This window comes from Mizuhopecten yessoensis, unplaced genomic scaffold (genome assembly GCF_002113885.1).
Source record: "Mizuhopecten yessoensis strain PY_sf001 unplaced genomic scaffold, ASM211388v2 scaffold965, whole genome shotgun sequence".
NCBI classification, from domain to species: domain Eukaryota; kingdom Metazoa; phylum Mollusca; class Bivalvia; order Pectinida; family Pectinidae; genus Mizuhopecten; species Mizuhopecten yessoensis.
In genome coordinates, this window is record NW_018403810.1 from 244924 (window position 1) to 270921 (window position 25998).

Here is a 25998-nt window from a genome sequence, read left to right on the forward strand (position 1 = left end):
TCATCCTGTACTAAAGGCTCATGTCGCCGTAGACAGCTAAAAACCTCTCGGCATATTTACAAAGTATGAACAGAGACATATATTGTATAATTTCATATGTCTCTCAGTCTGGTATGGGCAAGATCAAAATAAAATTCCTGCCTCCCACCTCTCGTGATAGGTTTCCCGCGGTTTATACGAAGTACTAAGGGAGGTAACTCGTATCAAAAATATTTAACTATAGCAGTCTTTAATATGACACAAATTTCATTTTCATTTCGCCCACATAATTATTGATTATATTAATGTAATTTATAATAGTAAAATACCAATTTCATCTGAATGAGTTATTAAATTAAATGTTGTTTTTGCGACTGCACAAACAGTGATGACGTCACATCAAAATACACAACATGGCCTCTCACCACCGATCCTCCGGTGGACAGGGGAAGAAAAAAGTTCAGGTAAACTGCACAACTAATGTATGACGTCAATAATTTTTATATGTGAACAATACATAAAGTTTTTGTTTTCACAGAAGAACATTCTCTGGTACATTTCATGTTCTGATAATCAAGAAATGACCTATGTCGCTGCTGCCTGCAACACGGTCACTATTTCAGTATTTGTCGAATCGGGGGTGATGATGATTTGATGGTCCACTGTCGCAACTTACAATACTGTAATAAGGGGGATACATCATATATCAGGGTCATTGTTAAATCACAAGTGACTTTATGTTTAATGCTGGAGTATCGATACCCCGCTGAGGGTACATTACCAGGTCCAGTACTCTGCCGATTGAGCTACCTATAGCTATAAAGACCTATAAAGCTATATTCACCTATTTTCACCTATAAAGTATAGCTGTATTGAGCTATATTTTCTCAGATTTTAATTTTCAATAAATTAAAGCAAATTCGCATAAAACGATAAGGTGTATGGTAATGTTGACTGCAAACAACATACAGTTAGATGTTTATTTTCATTTTTCATAAATGTAAAATTTCCGATTTTTTTACATCATTATTTTTAAAAAATAATACTTATATTTAATGTCTTTTGTTATCAACCTAATGATACGATCTTCTAGTAAACACGACTTTGTTTCGTTTTCCTTAAAAAAGAAAATCACTTGAAAATAGCTCAAAATACCTATTTCAGATATAGGTCAATATAGGTCTTTACAGCTATATAGCTCAATCAGCAGAGTGTACTGGACCTGATTACATTTGGAAAGAAGATTCAAAAACACATTTCGACTCGGTCATCACTGCTATGTAGATAGTTCACCAAAACAGCATTATATTAAACCCAATGGCCTCTTCAGCTCCGACATGTAATTAATTCATTAATTTGAACGTTCTCCCTGTTTTTCATGCCCAGAGTCTAGAACATGGTTTACATGTTTTGAAAACACATATATACGCAAATATGAATGTTTAGCTTCTGCCTTAGTCAATAATCTAGTGCATTTTAATTTCTACTTTTATCATTTAACACCCTCAGCTCACTCTGAGATTATGATTGTAACAGGAAAGAGAGTAGTGTGCTTCCACCGGGGAGTGAATCAGAGGCCCCAAGCTTCCCAGTCCACGACTCTTCAGATGTAGCTAAAGGGAACATTTTATCTAGAGCATGGAGCTACAATTTAGGAGACTGTAATCATATGTACACTTCATCCAGAAACACTTGAACTTCTACTCCCCCTCCCCTCCCTTTAAAAAAATGTTCTTCTTCCAACACATCGTCAACCCAGGTTATATATATGTACAATTAAAACCTGTCAAATGAATTTTATTTGTGGGGATTAGAGAGGGGGCAAACACCTTTAGTTAATGGGAAAACAAAAGACTACTTTAATTTTTATTAATTTATCTCGACATATCCAAGGAATGCACAGAAGATACTTGTATCAAGTGCAGAACCCCTGGATTTCAATGATAATGGCCAGGTTGAAATGTATAGCAGATGACAGATGAGTCGATGGCCACGTACGGCAGAGTACGTATACCCAGAGACGTATAATACAGAGATTGGCAACTTGCTCTTGGCCTTACCATTGGTCACTGGTATCGCGAGTTACGCTTCACCTGTGCCATATTGGATATACGGTTCGCTGCATTCAATAATCCTGTCCTGTTCAAAACATAATTATGCCATGAGAAAACATCGAAAATCAACGTAATATTAAAACCGTAGCTAGCTCAGATTTCCATGTGGTTTGGGAGTACTACATTGAAAGAAAACTTGAATGATTAAGTTTAGAAAACACCAAACATCGAAAGATCGTGGCTGTGTTTACATATCAGTAATTATTCTGGCTTCAGGAGAACACAAACTTCGTTTTTGTTCTTTAGACAATTTCAAAAAGGTTTTCAGAAATTAATTACTTGATAATATATCTAACCAGGAAATTAAAATGAAGTTGTTACAATACTTGCAAAATTTCATAATTTAGCTATGAAAATACAGATTTTTCTGAGTAAACAAGTTAAAATGGCGGCTTTGATGTGAGAGGGTTATTTCTATCATGACAAATTAGAACACGAACTCCGTTTTTGTTCTGTAGACAATTTCCAAAAGGTTTTCAGAAATTAATTATTTAATAATATTTCTAACCAGGAAATTAAAACGAGGTTGTTATAATACCTGCAAAGTTTGATAATTGAGCTATGAAAATGCACTTTGAAATATACAAGTTAAAATGGCGGCTGTGATGTGCGAGGGTTCATTCCTTTCATGACACCGGCACTCCTTTCTCGTTTATCTTTTTATTTCAAAAACGTATTCAGATATAACATTATATTTCTAACCAGCTTCTTTATATGATCCATATATCTAGGATATGTGACATGTTGACACGAACTAACGAATACACGATCGAATTCTCACACAGGTAACTCACTGACCAGACTATCTTCACCAGGATCGATAAGCTGTCAAAACAAACACTCATAGATCATGCGTGTTTTTGAGGGATCAGCGTGAGTTGCCAATCTCTGTATTATACGTCTCTGGTATACCCATGCAGAGACAAATTGAACTTCGCACTGCCCATTACTAAATCTAAGCTTGAACATGTTGTGTTCAGGTACTGTTGGCAATCTGCACTATAATAGATGAACATGTTATTAATTCGACTGCTTTGTTCAGGTATCGTTTGTGATCCGAGATGAAGTTGAGCGTCATCACAGGTCAGGGGTCAATGCCCTCCAGTTTGATCCTGTGTTTAACAGACTTTACTCAGCGGGGCGTGACTCCATAATCAGGATATGGAACACACGGGCGAACAAGGTATGTTCCGAAATATTTCTGTCTGTACTGATTTTCATTAATGCAGGTACATTGTACAATTCCACCAGCCCGATGCTCAGGGCTAGTAGATTTGTTGTCAATGCTAGTAAAAAAATCAGTATTTTCTATGAAAGTATTGGTTGATTTTTCCATATTAACCTGCAGTCTAATATTCCAAATATGAGATTGTATACCATTACCGCGATAATATTGTTCCTGTAAGTTGAGTTTTTTTCTCGTATCCTCATGATCATTCCAGAATTTATTGTTAGCCATTTATGCTGACTAAAGGTCTCTTTTAAACTTCAAGGAAATGGGGCTTTTATTTATTAAAAATTCTAAACGTTAATGTAGATTTATATGATGCATGATGATATTTGTTTAATGTAGATTTATATGATGATATTTGAAGGACCCATACGTTTTATCGATGGAACATCATACAGACTGGGTTAATGACATAGTGCTGTGCTGTGGAGGACGAACATGTAAGTTTTTATAATACTGTTCAAATATATCCTCTGTATCTACCTATTGAAAAATTTACCTCTGTCAGGTGTATGTAATTATCATGCAGATTCTATATTTTCTTTTTATACCAGTTCTCTTCACTTCTATGTTCAAGCTATCTGATTCAAGTACAGGTGTTAATTCATCACCAACAATGTTGATACTATAGGTGATGAATTAACGGTCATAACACCTGTATGACATACATGATATGTATAGTAATCAGATTGCTGTTCAAGTTGAGACACTTATTCCGTCTTTCCATATTGCAGGGTTATCTTCTCTTGTGAGCAGGTATTGATTGTTACGTCGTTGGTTTGTGTGAGAAAATTACGTTGTTTTCTCCAAAATTGATGACGTTACTCTCACAAGCAAATGACGTAACAATCACTACCAGCTCACAAGTGCAGCTAACTCTGCAATACGCAAATATGGAATAGTACCGTGTATCTTTTACTATCTACATTATACTTTGAAGTAAGCATATCCTGTATCCACACATAGAAATCTTCTGGCCCTGGTATAGATTATATTACAACTGATCCAAATGAGATTTCAAAACATAGCAATACACAATGATATGGCTGATATATAATACTGAGCCATTTAGAATTCATGTAAAAAAGGTCATGACTTCAGCAAATACATGTGATTATTAAACGACTTGAACAAGTCTGGCCAGATTCATTTTCAGGATCCCTGTCCCTCCGCGGTGTGGTTCTTTGTATATACAGTAAACTCCCCTTATCTTCCAGTTGGATGTTACTGTAGCACAGTTGTGAAAGAACACTTCGGTTGACCAGGTAGCTCAGTCAGTAAGAGCGATAGTATAACAATCTGAAGTCCAGAGTTCGAATCCCGGTCTAACTCTGCTGCTTTTCTTTTACACTCCAAACACTATTGTTGAGTATATTTTGTTTATTTCATCTATGTTATTTTTCATGAAATTCCTGTAAGGTATGGTTTTTATTTCAGAAATGATTTATCAAAGCTATCTAGTATAGTCCTGCCAGAAAAAACAGTTTCCAAGTCTTAGTTACAGCTTTTGGTAGTGGTACAGGGATACCTTATGGTTGTGGTAGTAGTACAGAGATACCTTGTGATTTTGGTAGTAATACAGTGATACTTTGTGATTTTGGTAGTAGTACAGAGATACCTTATGATTTTGGTAGTAATACAGGGATACATTATGATTTTGGTAGTGGTACAGTGATACCTTATGATTTTGGTAGTAGTACAGAGAGACCTTGTGATTTTGGTAGTAATACAGGGATACCTTATGATTTTGGTAGTAATACAGGGATACATTATGATTTTGGTAGTGGTACAGTGATACCTTATGATTTTGGTAGTAGTACAGAGATTCCTTGTGATTTTGGTAGTAATACAGGGATACTTTGTGATTTTGGTAGTGGTACAGAGATACCTTGTGATTTCGGTAGTAATACAGGGATACCTTGTGATTTTTGTAGTGGTACAGAGATACCTTATGATTTTGGTAGTAATACAGGGATACATTATGATTTTGGTAGTGGTACAGTGATACCTTATGATTTTGGTAGTAGTACAGAGATACCTTGTGATTTTGGTAGTAACACAGGGATACCTTATGATTTTGGTAGTAATACAGGGATACCTTGTGATTTTGGAAGTAATACAGGGATACCTTGTGATTTTGGTAGTGGGACAGAGATACCTTGTGATTTTGGTAGTAATACAGGGATACCTTGTGATTTTTGTAGTGGTACAGAGATACCTTATGATTTTGGTAGTAATACAGGGATACCTTGTGATTTTTGTAGTGGTACAGAGATACCTTGTGATTTTGGTAGTAATACAGTGATACTTTGTGATTTTGGTAGTGGTACAGAGATACCTTATGATTTTGGTAGTAATACAGGGATACCTTATGATTTTGGTAGTGGTACAGTGATACCTTGTGATTTTGGTAGTAGTACAGAGATCCCTTGTGATTTTGGTAGTAATACAGGGATACCTTGTGATTTTGGAAGTAATACAGGGATACCTTGTGATTTTGGTAGTAGTACAGGGATACCTTATGATCTTGGTGGTGGTACAGGGATCCCTTGTGATTTTGGTAGTAGTACAGAGATCCCTTGTGATTTTGGTAGTAATACAGGGATACTTTGTGATTTTGGTAGTAGTACAGGGATACCTTATGATTTTGGTGGTGGTACAGGGATACCTTGTGATTTTGGTAGTAGTACAGAGATACCTTGTGATTTTGGTAGTAATACAGAGATACCTTGTGATTTTGGTAGTGGTACAGAGATACCTTATGATTATCATGTTAAAATATAATAGATTGATACATGGTATATTAATAACTTGAGTGTTGTTTTCAGTGATTTCTGCATCCAGTGACACAACAGTTAAAGTGTGGAATGCTCACAAGGGTTTCTGTATGTCTACCCTGCGGACACACAAGGTAATAATGTGGTTGGTGTCTATGACTACAAGGCTGATTCTGCTATTATTTTAAGGCTGCAAAACAGCCCCATTCTCTTCCTAACTGCCCCATTTAAAGTTGAAGATTTCAATTTCAAATTCTCAATTTGAACAGATGTACTTATCAACCAAAAAACAAGCTTTACATTGCTTCTAAAGCAGTGTTATCATTGCCACACATTCTTCTTAGATATTATTTAAGTAATATTGGGCAATTAGGATTTTTTTTATGGTTAAGGTATGTTTGTTGTAATTACGTCGTAATCTTATTTCTTCTCCAGGATTACGTGAAAGCTTTAGCTTATGCCAAGGAAAAAGAGCAAGTGGCATCGGCCGGACTTGACCGGTCAATCTTCCTCTGGGATGTCAACACACTTACAGCTTTAACCGCTAGTAACAACACAGTAACAAGTAGGTACACTTTCAGCTATGATTGGCTATCGAGGCAAAGGACACTATCCCAAGAGGTTCAATTCTGATGTTCCCTTACTAAGATCTAGGAATGTAAATATAAAGTTTATTTTAATTTCAGCGTCCAGTTTAAATGGGAACAAAGACTCCATATACAGCTTGGCAATGAACCCTCCTGGAACGGTGATCGTGTCGGGATCGACGGAGAAGGTGCTCCGTGTCTGGGATCCCCGAACCTGTCAGAAGTTAATGAAGCTGAAAGGTCACACAGACAACGTCAAGGCTCTGGTGTTGAACAGAGATGGCACACAGGTCTGTGTCAATTTAAGGGCCAGTGACTGAACAAATTCTTTATTCAAAACTGATGTTTCATTAATCTGGACATATTATTGATCCATGCTGATAGAATCCATAACCTTATTAGAAAAAAAAAAAAAAAAATGTAGAATATATAGTGGTCTTCATTTCTCACCTGAATATATATTGATCTTCATTTCTCACCTGAATATATAATGATTGTCATTTCTCACCCAGATATTTAGTGATCCTCATTTCTCACCTGAATATAACTTAAGGTTATCTTAATTTCTGATAGAAAATTTATGGTTACCTTCATTTTACACCTGAATAAAAAGTGATATTCATTTCTCACCTCAATATATAGTGATATTCATTTCTCACCTGAATATGATTTATGGTTATCTTCATTTCTCACCTGAATATAATTTAAGGTGATCTTCATTTCTCATCAGAATTATAGTTATCTTCATTTCTCACCTGAATATATAGTTATCTTCATGTCTCACTAAAACACATAGTGATAATATTTTCTCACCTAGAAAGCTGATTATATCAAAGAGCTTTGTGTGAATTACAGTGTCTTTCCGGGAGCTCTGACGGAACGATACGCCTCTGGTCACTAGGACAACAACGATGTGTAGCGACCTTCCGAGTTCACGATGAGGGTGTTTGGGCTCTTCAGGTATGAACCACAGATTTACATGGAGTGTTGGAAAAAAGACCTTAATCCTTTCACCACTGTAGATCATAACAGACTCATCCAAGTCATTACATGGGATGGTCTACTAAAGTTGCATAGGGGTGAAAGGGTTAAGTTATAGTTTCACCTTGAAAGACCTCAATTTTAAGTGTTTTTCTTTCAAAACTAATTGTGCTATATTATATAACACAAAGGTCTAAAGATACCAATAGAAATCTGTTTAAATGGTCATAGAATGATTTTCCTTGGGAGGAAGGACTGTTTTAATGGTCATAAGAACGATTTTCCTTGGGAAGAAGGACTGTTTTAATGGTCATAAGAATGATTTTCCTTGGGAAGAAGGACCGTTTTAATGGTCATAAGAATGATTTTCCTTGGGAAGAAGGACCGTTTAATGGTCATAAGAATGATTTCCTTGGGAAGAAGGACTGTTTTAATGGTCATAAGAATGATTTTCCTTGGGAGGAAGGACTGTTTTAATGGTCATAAGAATGATTTTCCTTGGGAAGAAGGAAGGAGGTGGAGGAACAGTGAGGTGGAGCAACATTGACAAGTCTTTCACCTCTTACGATAAAAACTCTGAAACTATAAATATATATCAACAAATGTACGAGGTGAACAAACGTGTCAGAATTAAATGTGAAAATGAGAAATGTAAAATTGCTCTAACACCTAAGATTAGGTTTGTAATACAGGTATGAACTTTGATTTGCTATTTGTATCATTTGGTATATTTAATTTCAGACAAATGAAAGTTTCTCTATAGTGTATTCTGCGGGTCGAGACAAACGAGTTTGGGCTACAGATGTCAGAAATCCAGAATACAGAGCTCTTGTTTGTGAGGAAAGTGCCCCTATATTAAAAGTAAGTATCAGAAAATTTACTACAAAGTATACATGGTACATGTTTTTGTGTAATGACTGTAGCATTGTTCTTGATACGAATGAACATGATGCCAAGGACTTTGTATAGTTGGATGACAGTTGTAATGTCAGAACAAAGACAATCCATTTAATGTTATGGTACATATATTTGTGACTTTGCATGAAACAAAATCAAGATGGTGATGTCCACGACAAGAAGACATGTTTTTCACAAGTTCTTGTTCACTTACTTGATAATGCGATGAATACTATCTCAGATTTTTTTTTGTCATTTCATATGTTATCTATGAAACTCATTTCTAAGCTTAATTTTCAACTCTGCAAAATTTAAAACGCTGCCAAGAATGAAAAGTTAAGGATGCTTCACAAATCTCGTGTAGAATGGATACATAGTTTTCTCATACTGGACTCAGTAGCAGTAAAATAGAAGCCATGCAATTCATAACAATGGTATTCCTCTCATTCTGTTAACATTGATGCTGTTATTTTAGATTTTCCAGTGCCCTTTTAAGGTGCAGAAAACTGACCAATCATCCTGAAGTTAAACAAAATAATTTCATTTCCCAATATAGAATTCTTAACTTTAAAATATGATTAAAACCGTGATTTCGTGTTTTTTTTTGGGAAACTGCAACTCTGATTGATTAAAGATCAAAAGAAAAAAAAATCCCCAAATAATGCACATTTTACAGGACTATGCTGTAAACAATATTTTGATGGTTATTATATTTTCCCAATTTCCGCCATGTACATTGTAAATGTTGCTAATTCAATGGACTCTGGATCCCTATAAGGTTGTTTAGGAAAATTCCTGGTAACTGTGATTTTCCTGTGGTTTTGTAAAATGTTGTTTTTCTGTTACAGTTGGAGTTAACTCATACAGACCAGCCGTCTCTGTGGATAGCCACCACCGATTCCTGTATTAAATGCTGGGTGAGAATTAGTGTATTTACCCGTAAACTTTCCACTAAGTGTTATGTGTGAGGAGAGATATTACAAAACCATAGCTTCCCAGCAGGAGTAAGCACAGGCGTCAATCTCTGAAACCTCAACTGTTGGACATCTCCATCAGTCCACATTTCCAATGAGGGGAGAAAGTGTGTGAAACACGACTGAAACTGCTTTGCTCAAATTATCTTTCCCTTTTTATGCATCAAAATAACTCCAAAAAGCATTCATTTGATTCAGACACGCCTGTACTGATCATTACACACACTCTGCTGTAACTAGGAGATCATTTGACCACACAATGTAGATTTGGAGTTTATGTGGGTTTGGACTTGGATGAGGGAGTTTGGTAAATTTTGTTCAAAATGAGGGGAGTGACCCTCCTAATGAAGGAGTTTTGGTGGCTATGAGTAAGGCAAATAGCTATTGTGAGAATCAAAAAGATGTGCTGACTTATGGCTGTTAACAAAACCAGTGTAAAAATATCAAACATACTATTAAATGACAGTAACAGGAATAATATCACAATGCCAAAATTTCCATATCTTAAAAAGCTTGAAGAGTTAAATTTGGAAATTTCCAATTTTGCACAAAAATGTCAAAGACATCTTGTGAAGAAAACCAAACAGTAACTTTGTCTGAATTCATTATTGACGTATAATGTTATAGCCACTACAGAAAATCAGCACTAAACTATCTGGTGGATATGACAACGAGGGCCTCGCTCCTATGTACACACAGCCAGACTTCACAATCAAAGGTAAGTTGTAGAGATATATCATTCTATTGAAGTATTTTGAATCATAACAAAGTAAACAATGTTTTCAATATGTTTAAGTTAAAATTAAGTATCGGGAAATGATTAGGTTTTGTTGTTGTGCTCAAATTTCAGTTGTACCTTTATCTTCAATAGTTTGACCTTAGTAGTAAATTGTTGAGGTATGAAGGGATCTGGTTTGACCTTCGTAGTAAGTTGTTTAGGTATATAGGGATCTGGTTCACTTTCTTACAAACACATGGATGTATGTAACTCTCCCAGAAAATGTCATATATATCCCTTTACAGACTGCATTTTTCATCCAATTTTCATGAAATTTCATATTAAAAATATTATCTCTCTATAGCTTTCTTTTTTCCGGGGTGAAAACCAGAGCCACTGTTACTATAACTAGGATTTCGGTGTCATCACTGAACAGACCTAATTTCTTCTCTGATTGTCATGAAACTCCTTAAGGAGTATGTGTTTACAAACAGGTACCTTATGTACAACTTTGTGTTTTGACCTTCTTGGGTTAAAAACAAGTTCACCTTTACTACACATAGGACTACGATTTGTCGTTTGTGAAAGAATTTTGGTATAAATGGTCCTTTCTCAAATTAAAAAGATTTGTGCTTTTAAATCAAACTATGATCATACCTCTTAACACACAGGTGGACCAAGTATACGGCAGTATTTTGTTCTAAATGACAAGCGCCACATTTTGACCAAAGACACGGAAAACAATGTGGCGTTATGGGATGTATTAACGGTAAGTTAGTTTTGATCAGAGTAAGCACTGCATGTGTCATAGGTGGGGTTCTTATTGGCCTTTTTGTTTAGTTCAGTTGAATTATTGAAAAAATGGTGGGGTCCCTTTCAAATTATGTGCTTCAAAAGTGAGAATATGTGGACAGCATAGACACAAACCTGTAAGTAAAATATGTTTTCATATTAAACTACATAGCATTGTCATTGAAAATGTACTCTAGTAATACCAAGATAAAATTACTGTTAAGATAAGGGAAAATTTACTTATATCGTTACTGTTTATTGGGAAACATTTGGTGCAGTTTATTTTTCATCTTTTTCCCTCAGTTGTCTCCCCTTCCCATATAACATAAAGTTGCCTTTTCATCCATAGAGACAAATTAGTTTGTTGATTTTAAATGTAAAATAATCAGAAGTATAATCCTGGCAGATCTACGAATATTAATCCAGGCCCTATAAATTTGTCAAGGCTCATCAGAAAACAATATTAGATCACAAGGTTCGTCCCTGTTTCATAAATCGACAACTCTGGTTCAACTGGTGAAATAGTTCATAATGCAATAAACTGTGGTAGCCACACTGTATTGGTGACAGTATCATTGAAATGCTTACACCTTTGTGTATGTGGGAGGACTACTTCAATTTCTCTCAAAGTGAAAAATGTTCATACAACAATATTTACCATCCTATGGCATTACCTCTATTTAACTCTACCAAATTCAGTTGGCATTCATATAGGCTATGAATGCCATGGACAGATTGTTGACGTCATCATTATTATGACGTCATAATTGTTAAGTTGGATACCACTGCCCCTCCCCGGGCGATGGCTGTTCTATTAATTGAACAAGCATACACGATACATACATTATTTGAACTAAATGCTGAATGATAATAAGTGTAATTGAATTGTTTAGACGATTAACACTTTCCGAAAAAAGTAAATATAAGTACTGAACTGCTTTCAGTTGGTATTCATAGGCAAAATGAATTCTAACTGGACAAAGGCAAATCCAACATGAAGCGCTAGCGCGTTTCATTGAAGTTGCCTTTGTCCAGTTGGCATTCATATTGCCTATGAATACCAACTGAAAGCAGTTCAATGCTTAATTGAATGCCAAATGTTAGCTTAATATCTACTGTTGCAAGACAATATAAGCTCAATATCTGCTAGAAAGACTATTTAGATAAAGGTTTAGCTATGTTAAGAAAACAGGTCTTTTAGAGAAAAAAAGTTATGATTCAGGGCATTCTGTTGACCCTTAGCATTTAGCAATTTCATAATTATAAGTCAGATATATTTTGACCTGAATTTTGGAGAGTCAAAGTGTAGGTACATCAATTAGACTTGTCCTTTTAAACCCAAAGCTTAGTTTGAGGAGTTAACAAATCTTATTCTCAAGGGTCTACTGGAAGCTTTAGATATCTGGTAAATGTAGTTGTTTCCTTGTAGGCAAGAAAGATGGAAGAGCTTGGGAAAATTGATTTTGAAGAAGAAATCAAGAAACGCTTCAAGACCGTGTTTGTTCCCAACTGGTTCTCAGTGGATTTAAAGACTGGGGTAGGTACCAGGTTTGGTGTGGGCATGTTTACAATAAAGGGAATGTTACCATCATCATGCTGTTATGAAGGTTGGGCAGTCTGCTCTGTGTATAGCGCACTCGCCTTTCACCAAGATGGCTGGTGTTTGACTCCACGATCAAACATGAAAAGATATTGGTCACCCGCCTGACCTTGTGCAGGCTTCCATCAGGGCCAACAAGAGCGATTGATATAAGTTGAACAAAAATTGTTTCATCAATGTTGTAAAATAAAAAAGTTAATATTCTTACACCATTAAGCACTAAATGATAGTGTTGGGGATCGGAAGCGGGTATCATGATTGATTATTGGAAAAATTTTAATGAACGATTATCAATTATAATCGGAATTCTGGTAAATCTATTTGAAAGGGATTAAAAAAAAAAGGTTTATGCTAGAAGCTTGGATATTAGATACATCCTCTTCAAATCTACTTGAAGGGGAAAAAATCAAAGCAGAATACACTATTTCTATGTTGCTTCATTTAATAAATAAGGAAATAATTCATGAGGTAATCGATGACATGTTTATGTAGTGTTAGACGCGAGATCAACATGAAAGTGAGTACAGGTAAGGTGTCACTGACCAATACAGAATACAGTGGCCAGTAGTCTTAACGACTTGAAAAAAACCAACAGAACTTAGGTGGAACGGAGCCTATAATTCGAACAACTACATTTTCATAACTATGGGTAAAAGTGCTGAGATGTTGAAAAGTAAGTTGATCGACCATTCTCTGGCATCGGAATTGGCTAAACTTTCTTCGTTTGGTTTTTCCATACACACTACTTGCTAGATACTGGAACCAACAAATTCTGCAGGAATTGAGCAGACGAATTAGATATTGACACAAAGTGATGTTTTCCTCAAACCATCTCCCCCAAAAAATGACAGATATTTAACCCAAAATGGGCAATTGACAGGCGTGGTTAAGGTATCCCGATGAGATGATGATAACAATATTGTGACATGTGCATCAAAGCTTTGAGTTAAATTGTTGGACATTAAGTGACTGGTGCTCAGCAAAATAATAAGACAGTATTGTCAATAGTATTGATTTCCATAAGATGTATACCTATTTAATAATAATTTTCACATAAACTCAGGTAATAGTACATTATGTATCAACTGTATCTTTTATTGATGTTTGACATAAATAAATTTGTTGATCGCCATTTATTTGTCTTTGAATTCTGTGTATCAAGGGAGATAATCTCTTATGTCCAAGATGGCGGTCTCCAAGAATCGTTGATCTTTTCCTGAAAAAAACTTGAAATTGCTTACACTTATGTATTTTGTGCAACCCTCCACTTTGAGATTTAAATTTCTCAAAAAAAGTGTGAAAAATTACAGTATTTCATTTCTTTTTTTCCAGTTGCTTACCATTCATTTAGACGAATCGGACTGCTTTGCTGCTTGGATGTCTTCTAGGGAGTTAGGGGCAGGGCTAACACCAGAAGGAACAGACCCTAAATGTAGGTAGAGTGTGGTAACATTTAGTGATTTAAAGGGGCCAAAACTGACACGTTATGGGCTATTCAGATTCCAGAGGTAATTTTCTGTAAAAACAGGTGTAAGAGAGGTAGGAATGAGTGAGTTATAGGGACTAGAAGGACCTCTGAGAAAACTGGGGCTAATTGGGCCGCATAGAAATATGGGGGCTAAATGAACTTCAGAGAAAATAGGCTTCAATTATTTTTATGTTTACATTAGTTTCACTGCCATGCACTGGTATGCATGTGGGAGTTCAATTCTTGCAATAAATTACAATCTTTGTCATACCTCTAAATGGGGTGTTAATCTTGAATGATTTTCTATGTTAAATGTTATATGACAAGCAGTTGTAAGTGATACATATGGGAAGGTGCTGTAAAAGAAAGTTGTTCCTATCACATATTTCATAGAACAAAAAAGAAAAGCTTATTATCATGTAGTATCCTTGGGTTACTGGTCCAGGAATTGTGAATAAAAATATGTAGCACATGTATAGTGGAACTCTTTCTAAGAATTGCTTGTTGCTGGAAAAATGTTATGTATTAGCTCTGTAGTTTTGATTGCCTGTAGTCCATGTTAAGGCAAACAAGGACCACTTTTATAAACAGTGTTCCTCACGGTTTTTGAAATAGGTGGTTTACTTCAAAAGAATAGCAGTTGAATGCTCACTTGCTATGTTGATCTGAATATATTCTGAAAAATAGCAGGTTCAAAGTTGATGAATAGCAGGCAACATTTGCCAGCAACCGGCTTTTAATGGATTATACTTTTGGACTTTTTGCTCATAAATAAATTAATAAAGAACATGAAGTAAACACATTATCAAGTACAAGAGTGTAGAACTATTCACGTCATCATAACATGTTTTTGTTGGGCTGTTTTAGTAAACATTGGCCAGGAACTTCTACAGGCGCTGCTGGAACATTGGCCCAAGACACATGTCTATGATAACCAGGGTGAGTGTTATGTTCGCTTGTTATTTAATAATTAATTGAGATACGGTAGTCCAGTGGTAGGACGCCAGGCTCGTGACCGAAGGGTTGCGGGTTCAAGTCACATCACGGCACTGTGTTGTATCTTTGAGCAAGATACTTTACTTCGCTTGTTCCAGTCTACTCAGCTGTAAATGAGTACGGTATGTGGTTTGGCAGTGCTAGAACTGTAGAATGCTAGCTGTGAGCGCCAAAATGGCAGCACCGGCTGTATGCTCCCCAGGGAGTTGAGAACGATATTTTGTCACATCACAACTTGACAAAGGGACCAGTTCATCTTGAAACGTTGCAACATGTTTAATAAGTATATTGTTTGTGTATGAAGTAGAATTATGATATTACTTTCCGATAAGTTTGATAATTGAAGTTCGAACAGCTCAATTGGTTACATGTAGGATCATTGAGGGAACACCCCTGTTGTTTTGTGTCATAGGGTCACTGTTACTGAAAACAGAAGCTATATGATATCCTACCCTAGTGACAACACCAGCTCTGAAATATAATATCATTTTCAAACTCCTTTATGTGTGTTTGCATTCTAATGTAGCCGAATTGGACTGGGTCGATTGTTGGAGACCAGGTAGCTCAATTGGTAGAGCGCCTGTCTATAGTTCGGAGGGTCCCAGGTTCAAATCCAAGTCTGGTCGGGCATTTTTCTGCTCCTGTTAAAAATTGGCAAGCTTGCTAACCCCTGTTCCAAGCATTGGGCGAACACTTGGCAAGGGGATACCGAACCTGGGTTGTAAACAGTGTTGTCTTTTAGGGCAAAGACTCAGAAAAAGGAGGAATGAATGTAGTAGAACTGGACTGGGTCGATCGTCGGCGACCAGATAGCTCAATTGGTTGAACGTCCGTCTAGAGTTCCGAGGATCCCGGGATAGAACCCCAGTCTGGCCTTTGCATTTCTCTTACTAATGTTACACTAAAAATAGTACCTGACTGATTTCTTATTCTGGTGACAGCACAAGTTCTGAAATAGTCCAATTAGGTTAAAACTTCTTCTGTGTATTATTGACATTTAAGAAAGAGGGAATTATATGATTGATAAATTGACATTTATTTTCCTACAGAGAGTATGAATGGTATCATGGAGAAGAGCCCATCAACCCCATTGTTCCAGGTCCCTGGCCACACACCGGTCATATTCTGGTATGTACTGCTGTGCTTGTATACATGGAAAATTAACTATATCTGACATACATTTAGAAATCCTATCGTCATAGCTGACAAGGTTTTCCTGTTTTTTAACCCTTTCACCCCTATATAACTTCAGTAGACTCGACCATGTATTGATCTTGATGAATCCATTATGGTCTACAGTAGTGAAAGGGTTAATCACAGCATTTGTGTCAGCCAAACACTGTCAGCATGAGTTTTTCAAAAGTTTTAGCATAAGTAATGATATATACAAATGTAGGATAATCTTTCGAAGCATTTCAATGCATGCAAAATTTTCTTCTATTTGATATGTGGATAATAACACTGTAAACTCACCAAATCAATCTTCAGCTTGCAAAATATCTATACTGAGAATTTGTTTCTGTATTAATGCACCAATGTATTTCATTATTTATTAATGTACCAAAGTATTTCTTTATGTATTAATGTACCAAAGTATTTCTTTATGTATTAATGTACCAAAGTATTTCTTTATGTATTAATGTACCAAAGTATTTCTTTATGTATTAATGTACCAAAGTATTTCTTTATGTATTAATGTACCAAAGTATTTCTTTATGTATTAATGTACCAAAGTATTTCTTTATGTATTAATGTACCAAAGTATTTCTTTATGTATTAATGTACCAAAGTATTTCTTTATGTATTAATGTACCAAAGTATTTCTTTATGTATTAATGTACCAAAGTATTTCTTTATGTATTAATGTACCAAAGTATTTCTTTATGTATTAATGTACCAAAGTATTTCTTTATGTATTCATGTACCAAAGTATTTCTTTATGTATTTAAAATATACTGTTAGTTATTAACTTATTACATGCTTCATAAACTATTGAATGTAAGATTTGTTTTTTGTCCTTTAGTGAGATTGGAGGTAGAACGCTGTTCAGGTTACTCTGTCGAGACGCTGCGGGGGAGACGGAACAGATGTTACTTAATGAAACAGTGCCCTCGTGGGTGGTTGATGTTATTGTACATGTGAGTATGCCTCTTACAATGAAGTAATGCTTTTATGGACTGTCAATATTATTGTACATGTAAGTTAATTTAATTTTGATGTATGTATTGCAACATTTGCCTTCAAACACCCATCTTTCACAGATTTTTTAATGCTTTTTGGCTGTCATGGACGATGAATATTTTTAATTGAAAGAGCTAGCTTTGAATATAGATTTATTTCAATAACATCTTTAATTCATCATTATCGGAGGTGGTTAATGATTTTTGCAGGGACATTTATATTGAACTTTTGTATTTTCCAGAGAAATGCTCCAAAATCGAACAAAATTCCATTCTTCTTACAACCACACCCAAGTACAGGGATCAAAACGATAAAGAAGTAAGTACTTGATAGAGTGGTAACAAAGGTTCCATCTTCTTGTTGTGTCAAATCATCAGGGTTTTGTAGATATTGTTGTGTCAAATCATCAGGGTTTTGTAGATATTGTTGTGTCAAATCATCAGGGTTTTGTAGTAGGAGCAAATTTGAAGGATTTATTATTCATGTTATTTTTTCATGTCAGGAATAGAACAAAAATGTAAACCTCTGTAATTCCAAACAATTATTCAGAAAATACTCACTCTACACAGTAATCATAAGTGCAGTATAGTAAATTAAAGTGCTTACAATAAATGCAGTCCTTAAACAGTAACTGTTTTGATAAAATATTTACCAGTAATGTTAACCGGGAAATTTTCTCTGCAGTTTAATTTCGCCTTTTTCACCCACAGAAACGAGAGCAAATTTATCTTAACAATGAACTTTAGTTTACAACATGATTTACATATAAATTAAAAGCGAAGGTCAAATTTGAAACTGCGAATAATAATTTTACCGGTGAAGGGCGAAAGTTTGACTGGGCAAAACTTTCCCAGTATACATTACTTATGTAAAGTCTGACGAACCTGTAAGGTAAAGTCTGACGAACCTGTAAGGTCCTTCGGACCTGTAAAGTCTGACGGACCTGGACCACTGTTGTTCGTTTATTTAATAATGTTGAACCTAGTAATTTTTAAACGGTCAAACCGGTTGTTCCGCATAAACGAACAGGCCCCAGCTCTGGTCTAGGTGGTCGCACTGTTCGAAATGCAATAAATTGATTATGAATGGGAGATCAGGTCATTAATTCAAGCTATCAACTCTGGTTTCATTGGTAACACTATTTTGAATGTGATAAATGGACCATGAGTTGGGGAGCTGGTCAAATGAAATAACTCAGGCTTATCTCCCTTTTCTATGGAACAGTCCCTCCCAACACATTAAGCACAACATCATCAACTGGAAACCTCATAATTTTGTTAATGTTACATTATGTTTCTTCAGGGACAGACTATCAGCCAGTGATATGATCCAGGTGAGGAAAGTGATTGAGCATGTTTATGAAAAAGTCTTGGGTCAAGGGTCAGAAAATGGGTCACAAACCAATAGTGCCAGCGGGGAGCGTGCAGAACCAGTCGAGAAAGAAGAGCCAGATCTGTCGTCCGTGGCTGCGGAGAAAGTTGAGCTCATATGCAATGAACAGGTAAGCATGATCTGCTTGGTCATGGTAGATGATGGTAGGTCATGATAAGTCATGGTAGGTCATGATAAGTCATGGTAGGTCATGTAGGTCATGTATGTCATGGTTATGGTAGATCATGATAGGTCATAGTCATGGTAGGTCATTGTAGGTCTTGATATGTCAATGGTCATGGTGGGTCATGTTAGGTCATGTCATGTTAGGTCATTGTAGGTCATGGTATGTCATGGTATGTCATGGTATGTCATGGTCATGGTAGGTCAAGGTTATGATATGTCATTGTATGTCATGGTAGGTCATGGTAGGTCATTATAGGTCATGATAGGTCATATTAAGGAATGGAAGGTCATTGTAGGTCTTGATATGTCAATGGTCATGGTTGGTCATGATAGGTCATGGTCATCATAGGTCATGGTAGGTCAGGATAGGTGATGATAGGGCAGGGTCATAGTAGGGCATAGGAGTCATGGTAAGTCATTGTATGTCATGGCAGGGCATTGTAGGTCATGGTCATCGTAGGGCAGGATAGGTCATGGGCATCTTAGGTCATGATAGGACATGGTCATCGTAGGTCATGATAGATCATGGCCATTGTTGGTCATGGTAGGTCATGGTCATGGTAGGTCAAGGGTATGATATGTCATTGTAAGTCATGGTCATGGTAGGTCAGGATAGGTGATGATAGGGCAGGGTCATAGTAGGTCATATTAGTCATGGTAAGTCCTTGTAGGGCATGGTAGGTCATGATAAGTCATGGTAGGGCATGATTAGTTATGGTAAGTCCTTGTAGGTCATGGTTGGTCATGTTAGGTCATGTCATGGGATGTCATTGTAGGTCATGGTAGGCCATGATAGGTCATGATAGGACAGGATTGGTCAATGTCATAGTAGGTCATAGTAGTCATGGTAAGTCATTGTATGTCATGGCAGGTCATTGTAGGTCATGGTCATCGAAGGTGATGATAGGTCATGGTCATCGTAGGTCATGATAGGTCATGGTCATCTTAGGTCATGATAGGTCATGGTCATGGTAGGTCATGATTAGTCATGGTAGGTCATTATAGGTCATGGTCATCGTAGGTCATGATAGATCATGGCCATTGTTGGTCATGGTAGGTCATTGTCATGGTAGGTCATGATAAGTCACGGTCATGGTAGGTGGTGATAGGTCATGGTCATCATAGGTCATTGTAGGTCATGATAGGTCATGGGGTCAAAGCTTGGTTAGTAATGTTGGGATTACAGTGGGCTTGTAGGTGCAGGTTTGACTCGCAACATAATATGTGTGTCGAAACTCTAAAAGGAGTCTTGAAGTGGTTGTACATATATCATTAATCACAATGGAATATGCCAATTGTGAAGTTGATGCTTTTTCCACATCTCAATATCTGTTATGTGACTGTATGTCATAGAAATTGAAAATATCAAACTGTTGGGTTAACTGAGTTGGATTGTGTTGAATTTGGATTAGTGGTGACTAGATTAGTGGTGGCTAGATTAGTGGTGACTAGATTAGTGGTGGCTAGAGGTTGATTTGGCAGTATAATGTCACGCTACCACAATTGGTACAATTTTGACAGTGTTTTAGTGATGTTTAAAAATTCAGATCTTGTATCTGGAATGTTTCTGGATTCTTGATGAAGACTACCCTGGTGATTCATTTTCAGATTTTTCTTTGATTCCAAGTGATTTATTTCTGAAAATAAAAAGCTAAATTTACAGTGAGATTTCGTCCGTTTTTTGGCCATGCTTACATTGTAGTACACAAAGTGGTTCACCATATCACAGGCTATGAAACTTGTTTTTATTTCTACTAGTTAATGTTCCAATTGCAACAAATTTATTGCTTCTATAAATACCATACTGAACTACAATTTTATATTCAACGATGAAAAACCAGAAATCAACATTTAAACATGCTTATAATTAACCCCTTCAAAATCCTTAAAAAAATTGTGGTTTTCTGATATATTTACTTTAAATCATCCTCTTGTACTCTTAAAATGTTCCTGAAAACAAAACTATTCGGTGGAAATGCTGATAAATATCTCTTTTGTTATACTGATTGAGAAAAATGCTCAAATCATATATCTTAAGTACTATTCAAACCATGTCCTGGACGTGTACCAATTTGGGTAGTATACCAATTGTGGTAGTGTACCAATTTGGGTAGTGTACCGATTGTGGTAGTGTACCAATTTGGGTAGTTTACCAATTTGGGTAGTGTACCAATTTGGGTAGTGGTAGCGTACCAATTGTTGTAGTGTACCAATTGTGGTAGTGTACCAATTGTGGTAGTGTGCCAATTGTGGTAGCGTGCCAATTGTGGTAGTGTACCAATTGTGGTAGCGTGCCAATTGTGGTAGTGTACCAATTGTGGTAGTGTACCAATTGTGGTAGCGTGCCAATTGTGGTAGTGTACCAATTGTGGTAGCGTGCCAATTGTGGTAGTGTACCAATTGTGGTAGCGTGCTGTTAGACTGGGGCAGCTTGATTAGTGGTGGCTGGATTAGTTTGATGACTAGATTAGTACAGGTTAACAAGGCTGTGTGTTATCTATATTGTACAGTGCAATAGAGCTTCATAACCCAAAATACGAACAAAGGCGGCTAGATAGTGAGACAGTTGGATTACCGACTTTGTGTAGAAAAAAATGACTGGCATATATATATGTCTGTCTTGTTGTTTAAAATTAAANTATAGACTCAGGTGACCGTTAAGGCCCATGGGCCTCTTGTTTAAGATGGATATATAGAAGTGATTTGATTGATTTAGAATCCTCTTTGCTATTATTGTTTATCATTGTACCGGCAAAGAAAACAATATCAATATGAGATAGGTTTTTATGCCAAAACTTGAATATCAAAGAATTTGAACTCTGATCTAGCTGATTTCAATACAATTACAGTCTACTTTGGAAATTTGCATGTGATTTCAGCTCTTGGCAAAAGAAATTTGCATACAGAATTTTGCTGTCAATAATTCCAGTATATAAACAGGGGTGGTGGAAGAGAAGGACCCCACCCTCCACACACACACACATCCACCATAGCCACTAACTATCTTTTAACTAAAGTTGAATCTCCTTTTATGTTTTTTTCTGCAGATTCTTGATTCGAGTATGGACTTACGAACCGTGAAACATTTCTACTGGAAACAAACTGGTGATCTGACTTTGCATTACCGACCCTTATAGAAGGAATGACCCAGGTTGTCGACAACAGGTAACCTGTAAGGCTGTTTATTATTGACGGCTTTGGTAACGAACAGGACCATGTGGCTTGATGTGTGTTCAGAACACACAGTCTATGTCCACAGAGCAATGCATCTACAGCATATAAATTTCACGTCGGAGAATGGCTCAGTGTCGAGCATATAGATTTCACGTCAGAGAACGGCTCAGTGTCAAGCATACAAATTTAACGTTGGAAACGGCTCAGTGTCAAGCATATAGATTTCACGTCAGAGAACGGCTCAGTGTCAAGCATATAGATTTCACGTCAGAGAACGGCTCAGTGTCAAGCATATAGATTTCACGTCGGAGAACACCTCGGTGTCTAGCATATAGATTTCACGTCAGAGAACGGCTCAGTGTCAAGCATATAGATTTCACGTCAGAGAACGGCTCAGTGTCAAGCATATAGATTTAATGTTGGAGAACAACTCGGTGTCAAGCATATAGATTTCAAGTCAGAAACGTTTCAGTTTTGCGCATACAGATTTAACGTTGGAGAACGTCTCGGTGTCAAGCATATAGACTTCACGTCTGAGAACAGCTCAGTGTCTAGCATACAGTTTTCAAGTCGGAGAACAACTCGGTGTCAAGCATATAGATTTCAAGTCGGAAACGTCTCAGTTTTGAGCATACAGATTTAACGTTGGAGAACGTCTCGGTGTCAAGCATATAGATTTCACGTCTGAGAACGGCTCAGTGTCTAGCAAAGAGATTTCACGTCGGAGAACAACTTGGTGTCAAGTATATAGATTTCAAGTCGGAAACGGCTCAGTTTTGAGCATACAGATTTAACGTTGGAGAACGTCTCAGTGTCAGCATACAGATTTCACGTCAGAGAACAACTCGGTGTCTAGCATACAGATTTCACGTCTGAGAACAACTCGGTGTCTAGCATCAGATTTCACGTCGGAGAACCGCTCCGTGTCTATAATAGTATACAAATTTCATGTCCCAGAACAGCTCGGTGTCCGACTGGAACTGAAGTTGAATGTAGTAGAATAGAGATTACTTCAAACCAATCTGCCTCAGATTTAAATGGGTTACAAGTTTGCTTGAAATACATTTTTGTAACTCTTAAAAAAATCACTGTGTCAGTAAGTGATGGAAACTGTTGATAAATCTTTATCACAACGAAAATCCATTACGGCGGCATTCAGTTATGTGGTTTGGGATTCTGTTTGTTTTTATTACTTTTGTCATATGGCTTAAAATTTGTTGAGTTGGCAGGAACAGGAGAGTTGGTCGGAAAGTCTGAAACACCATTTCTTAGATGTGAATGCATCAAATTTATGTTGTGATGGTCAACAGAAATATGTTGTTAAGCATGGTCTGGTTCAAAGTAAAAGAAAAATTGTGTTTAATAATTTAAAAAATATTGTGTAAAGACTTTGTGTACCGATACAGAAGAAGTATCAGTATTAATTTACTTATCATTGGAATAGAAAATACAAATTGGAGAAGTTTTGGAAAGATAGATAACAAAACCATATTTGTGAATCACTTAATTGCTACTATGGTACCTTAAAGCTGCAAACTTTCACAGATACATAAGGCTGCAGTTTGTGAGGTTATAATTTCAGCCACCATTGGTACACTTTGTGATACTGACCTCCAATATTGTGTTCAGTGATGGTGGACATTGTGTTTAAACCTTATAGAATATTCCTTCAATTATTTGAAGAAATGGTCATTTGAATTCAAAATAACTTTTATTATATCATTTTCTCATTACTATCGCGATTGAATAAGAAACATTTAACATCTGTGTTAAATTCAAGGATGCAGAAAATTCCTTCATGAATTAGAACGGTGAAAAATATATTGTTTCATGCAGCATTGAGAAACTTGTTACCAAAAATAAGGAATCGAAAAATAGAAGAAATAAAGTGCTGATGTCAAACTTTATTCATTTTACAACAGTTTAATATGCAACAAGTTTTTTCAACTGATAATAATATCTCTTGCTTGCCCGGATGTTTGCACACGGAGGTTCTAATGGTGGAAGAAAACCGGAGTACCTTGAGAAAACCCTCGTGTCATGCTGATGTCAGTGAAAGTGTGCCTACACGCAATAGGAATGCACTTAGCAGGTGTGTTAATATGACAGTAGTCCGAATTATTCTGACGTTTTATCGACTTTTTTTATATCGGTCTGTCGTCGATTCATGTGCGACATGTGTGTGAAAGTGACAATTTGTTTCTGAAATATCAGTTAGAAGTGCGACCCTGGCGTGGGTCGCTTATTTCCCGCATATTATAGAGGGCCGGAGTTCTGATGTTAATCGACGACAGACCGATATAAAAAAGTTGATAAAACGTCAGAATAATTCGGACTAATATGACAGGTACAATTGTATGAATTATTTGTCAGTTATCAGTTACAAAACATTTCAAAATACGTTGAATTGATAAAAAAAACGAATTGATATGGAATTGGAGAAAGAAAAGCATGACTTCAATTGTTATGTTTTATACTTAAGATGTCATGTAATGTTACCATCATTCAGCTGCTGTAGCAGACATTAAGACATTCATTCTACTACCACTTTGAATTACATAGGGTAGTCTCTTTCATTATTGAAGCAAGTCAAATGTTACCTTTGAAATTGCCAGAATTTATACCAAGTTATAAGGTGTATATTTAGAGCATTTGATAAGTAAACATTTATTTTGCATGATTTTATTAGTCTTCTCAAAAGTACATACCATTTGCAAAGTACATGAATTTGAGAATTGTTTTGAAATTATGAAATTTGCGAAATTAATTCCCTTGTGAAAATAGCAACTTTGCAGAAATATGCACATTATGTTGGTTGTATGGCAAGAACAGTAGAGAGCATGACTACAAGGTTAGATTAAGTTTCCCTTATATTTGTCGTACATTTTAAATGTTTTAATTGGTGATTCTACGTCCGGTGAGGTACATAACAACAATAGATGCATGTGTAAATTTCATTTGATGAGTGTATGATGGTGTATAAAATGGCTGTGAGAGAGAAAGAAAGTTTTACGAACAAGCATGACATCTAATGTCTGGCTCACTTGATTTAAATTTTTGACATTTATCTGGTTTTTACAGTTCATACATCGTTTATAGTAGTTGTGGAGTCAACCTAAGAAAACAGTCAAATCTGATAAAAATCACATTTGATTTTTTTCCCCTCATAAACAGTAAAAATAAACATATAACGACAGTAAGTATGAGGACAAATACATTTAGGCTACTGTAGTACAGAAGTCATTTAACATGAATAACAATGTAAGTTTTCAAAAAGAGGGGTTGCATAGGGCAAAGGCTTTGCCTGTTATCTGATTCTTTTCATATTGGAGATCTACAGTAAAATGGTGAAAAAAAGAGTACTAGAAACCTGGAAATTTATTATCACAGCGAATATACCAGGTAGTTAGAAAACATAATACACAAAGTAATTTTTTGTGAAGTTTATAGTGGGTGAAAATTGGGTTTATTAAAGATACTGTGGGAATATTTCCCGGTACAGTATTCGTATTAAATTTCAATAACCTTCTGCGCAATACGACTGTAAAAATTAAAGGATGAAGAACTGTAAAAAATCTGTGCATTTTCTTCTTCACATTTTCAAAATTTTGAGATGTACACCGTTCTGTTAAATTGAAGTGTGGAAGTACAAAAATGTACAATGTTTTTCATGTAATACTGATTCATACTTCAGACATATGGTCACTGTTGATATGTCACACTGATTCGTACTTCAGACATACGGTCACCGTGATATGTCATATTGATTCGTACTGAAGATATATGGTCACTGTTGATATGTCATACTGATTCGAACTTCAGACATACGGTCACCGTGATATGTCATATTGATTCGTACTGAAGATATATGGTCACTGTTGATATGTCATACTGATTCGAACTTCAGACATACGGTCACCGTGATATGTCATATTGATTCGTACTGAAGATATATGGTCACTGTTGATATGT

The 25998-nt window shown here is 36.1% G+C and overlaps 1 protein-coding gene across 1 annotated transcript; it reads left to right on the forward strand.

The window, feature by feature from the left end:
- The first annotated feature begins 384 nt into the window (after positions 1–384).
- LOC110455907 (WD repeat-containing protein 48-like) lies at positions 385–25771 on the forward strand. The gene is made up of 19 exons (XM_021506340.1): positions 385–443; positions 3136–3276; positions 3689–3764; positions 6153–6235; positions 6537–6666; positions 6788–6978; positions 7544–7648; positions 8411–8530; positions 9415–9483; positions 10168–10258; positions 10930–11027; positions 12480–12587; positions 13983–14082; positions 14986–15057; positions 16164–16242; positions 17138–17252; positions 17537–17613; positions 18598–18796; positions 21900–25771. The coding sequence occupies exons 1-19, from the start codon at positions 393–395 to the stop codon at positions 21987–21989; spliced, it is 1995 nt and encodes a 664-aa protein (XP_021362015.1). The 5' UTR covers positions 385–392; the 3' UTR covers positions 21990–25771.
- Positions 25772–25998: the final 227 nt, after the last annotated feature.

What these genes read in the sequence shown, in the direction of transcription:
- LOC110455907 (XM_021506340.1), top strand. Translation starts at nt 393, where the DNA reads ATGGCCTCTCACCACCGATCCTCCGGTGGACAGGGGAAGAAAAAAGTT. An exon ending in CTACCCTGCGGACACACAAG is followed by an intron (nt 6,236 to 6,536) that starts GTAATAATGTGG and finishes TTTCTTCTCCAG; the next exon opens with GATTACGTGAAAGCTTTAGC. An exon ending in CGTTATGGGATGTATTAACG is followed by an intron (nt 11,028 to 12,479) that starts GTAAGTTAGTTT and finishes GTTTCCTTGTAG; the next exon opens with GCAAGAAAGATGGAAGAGCT.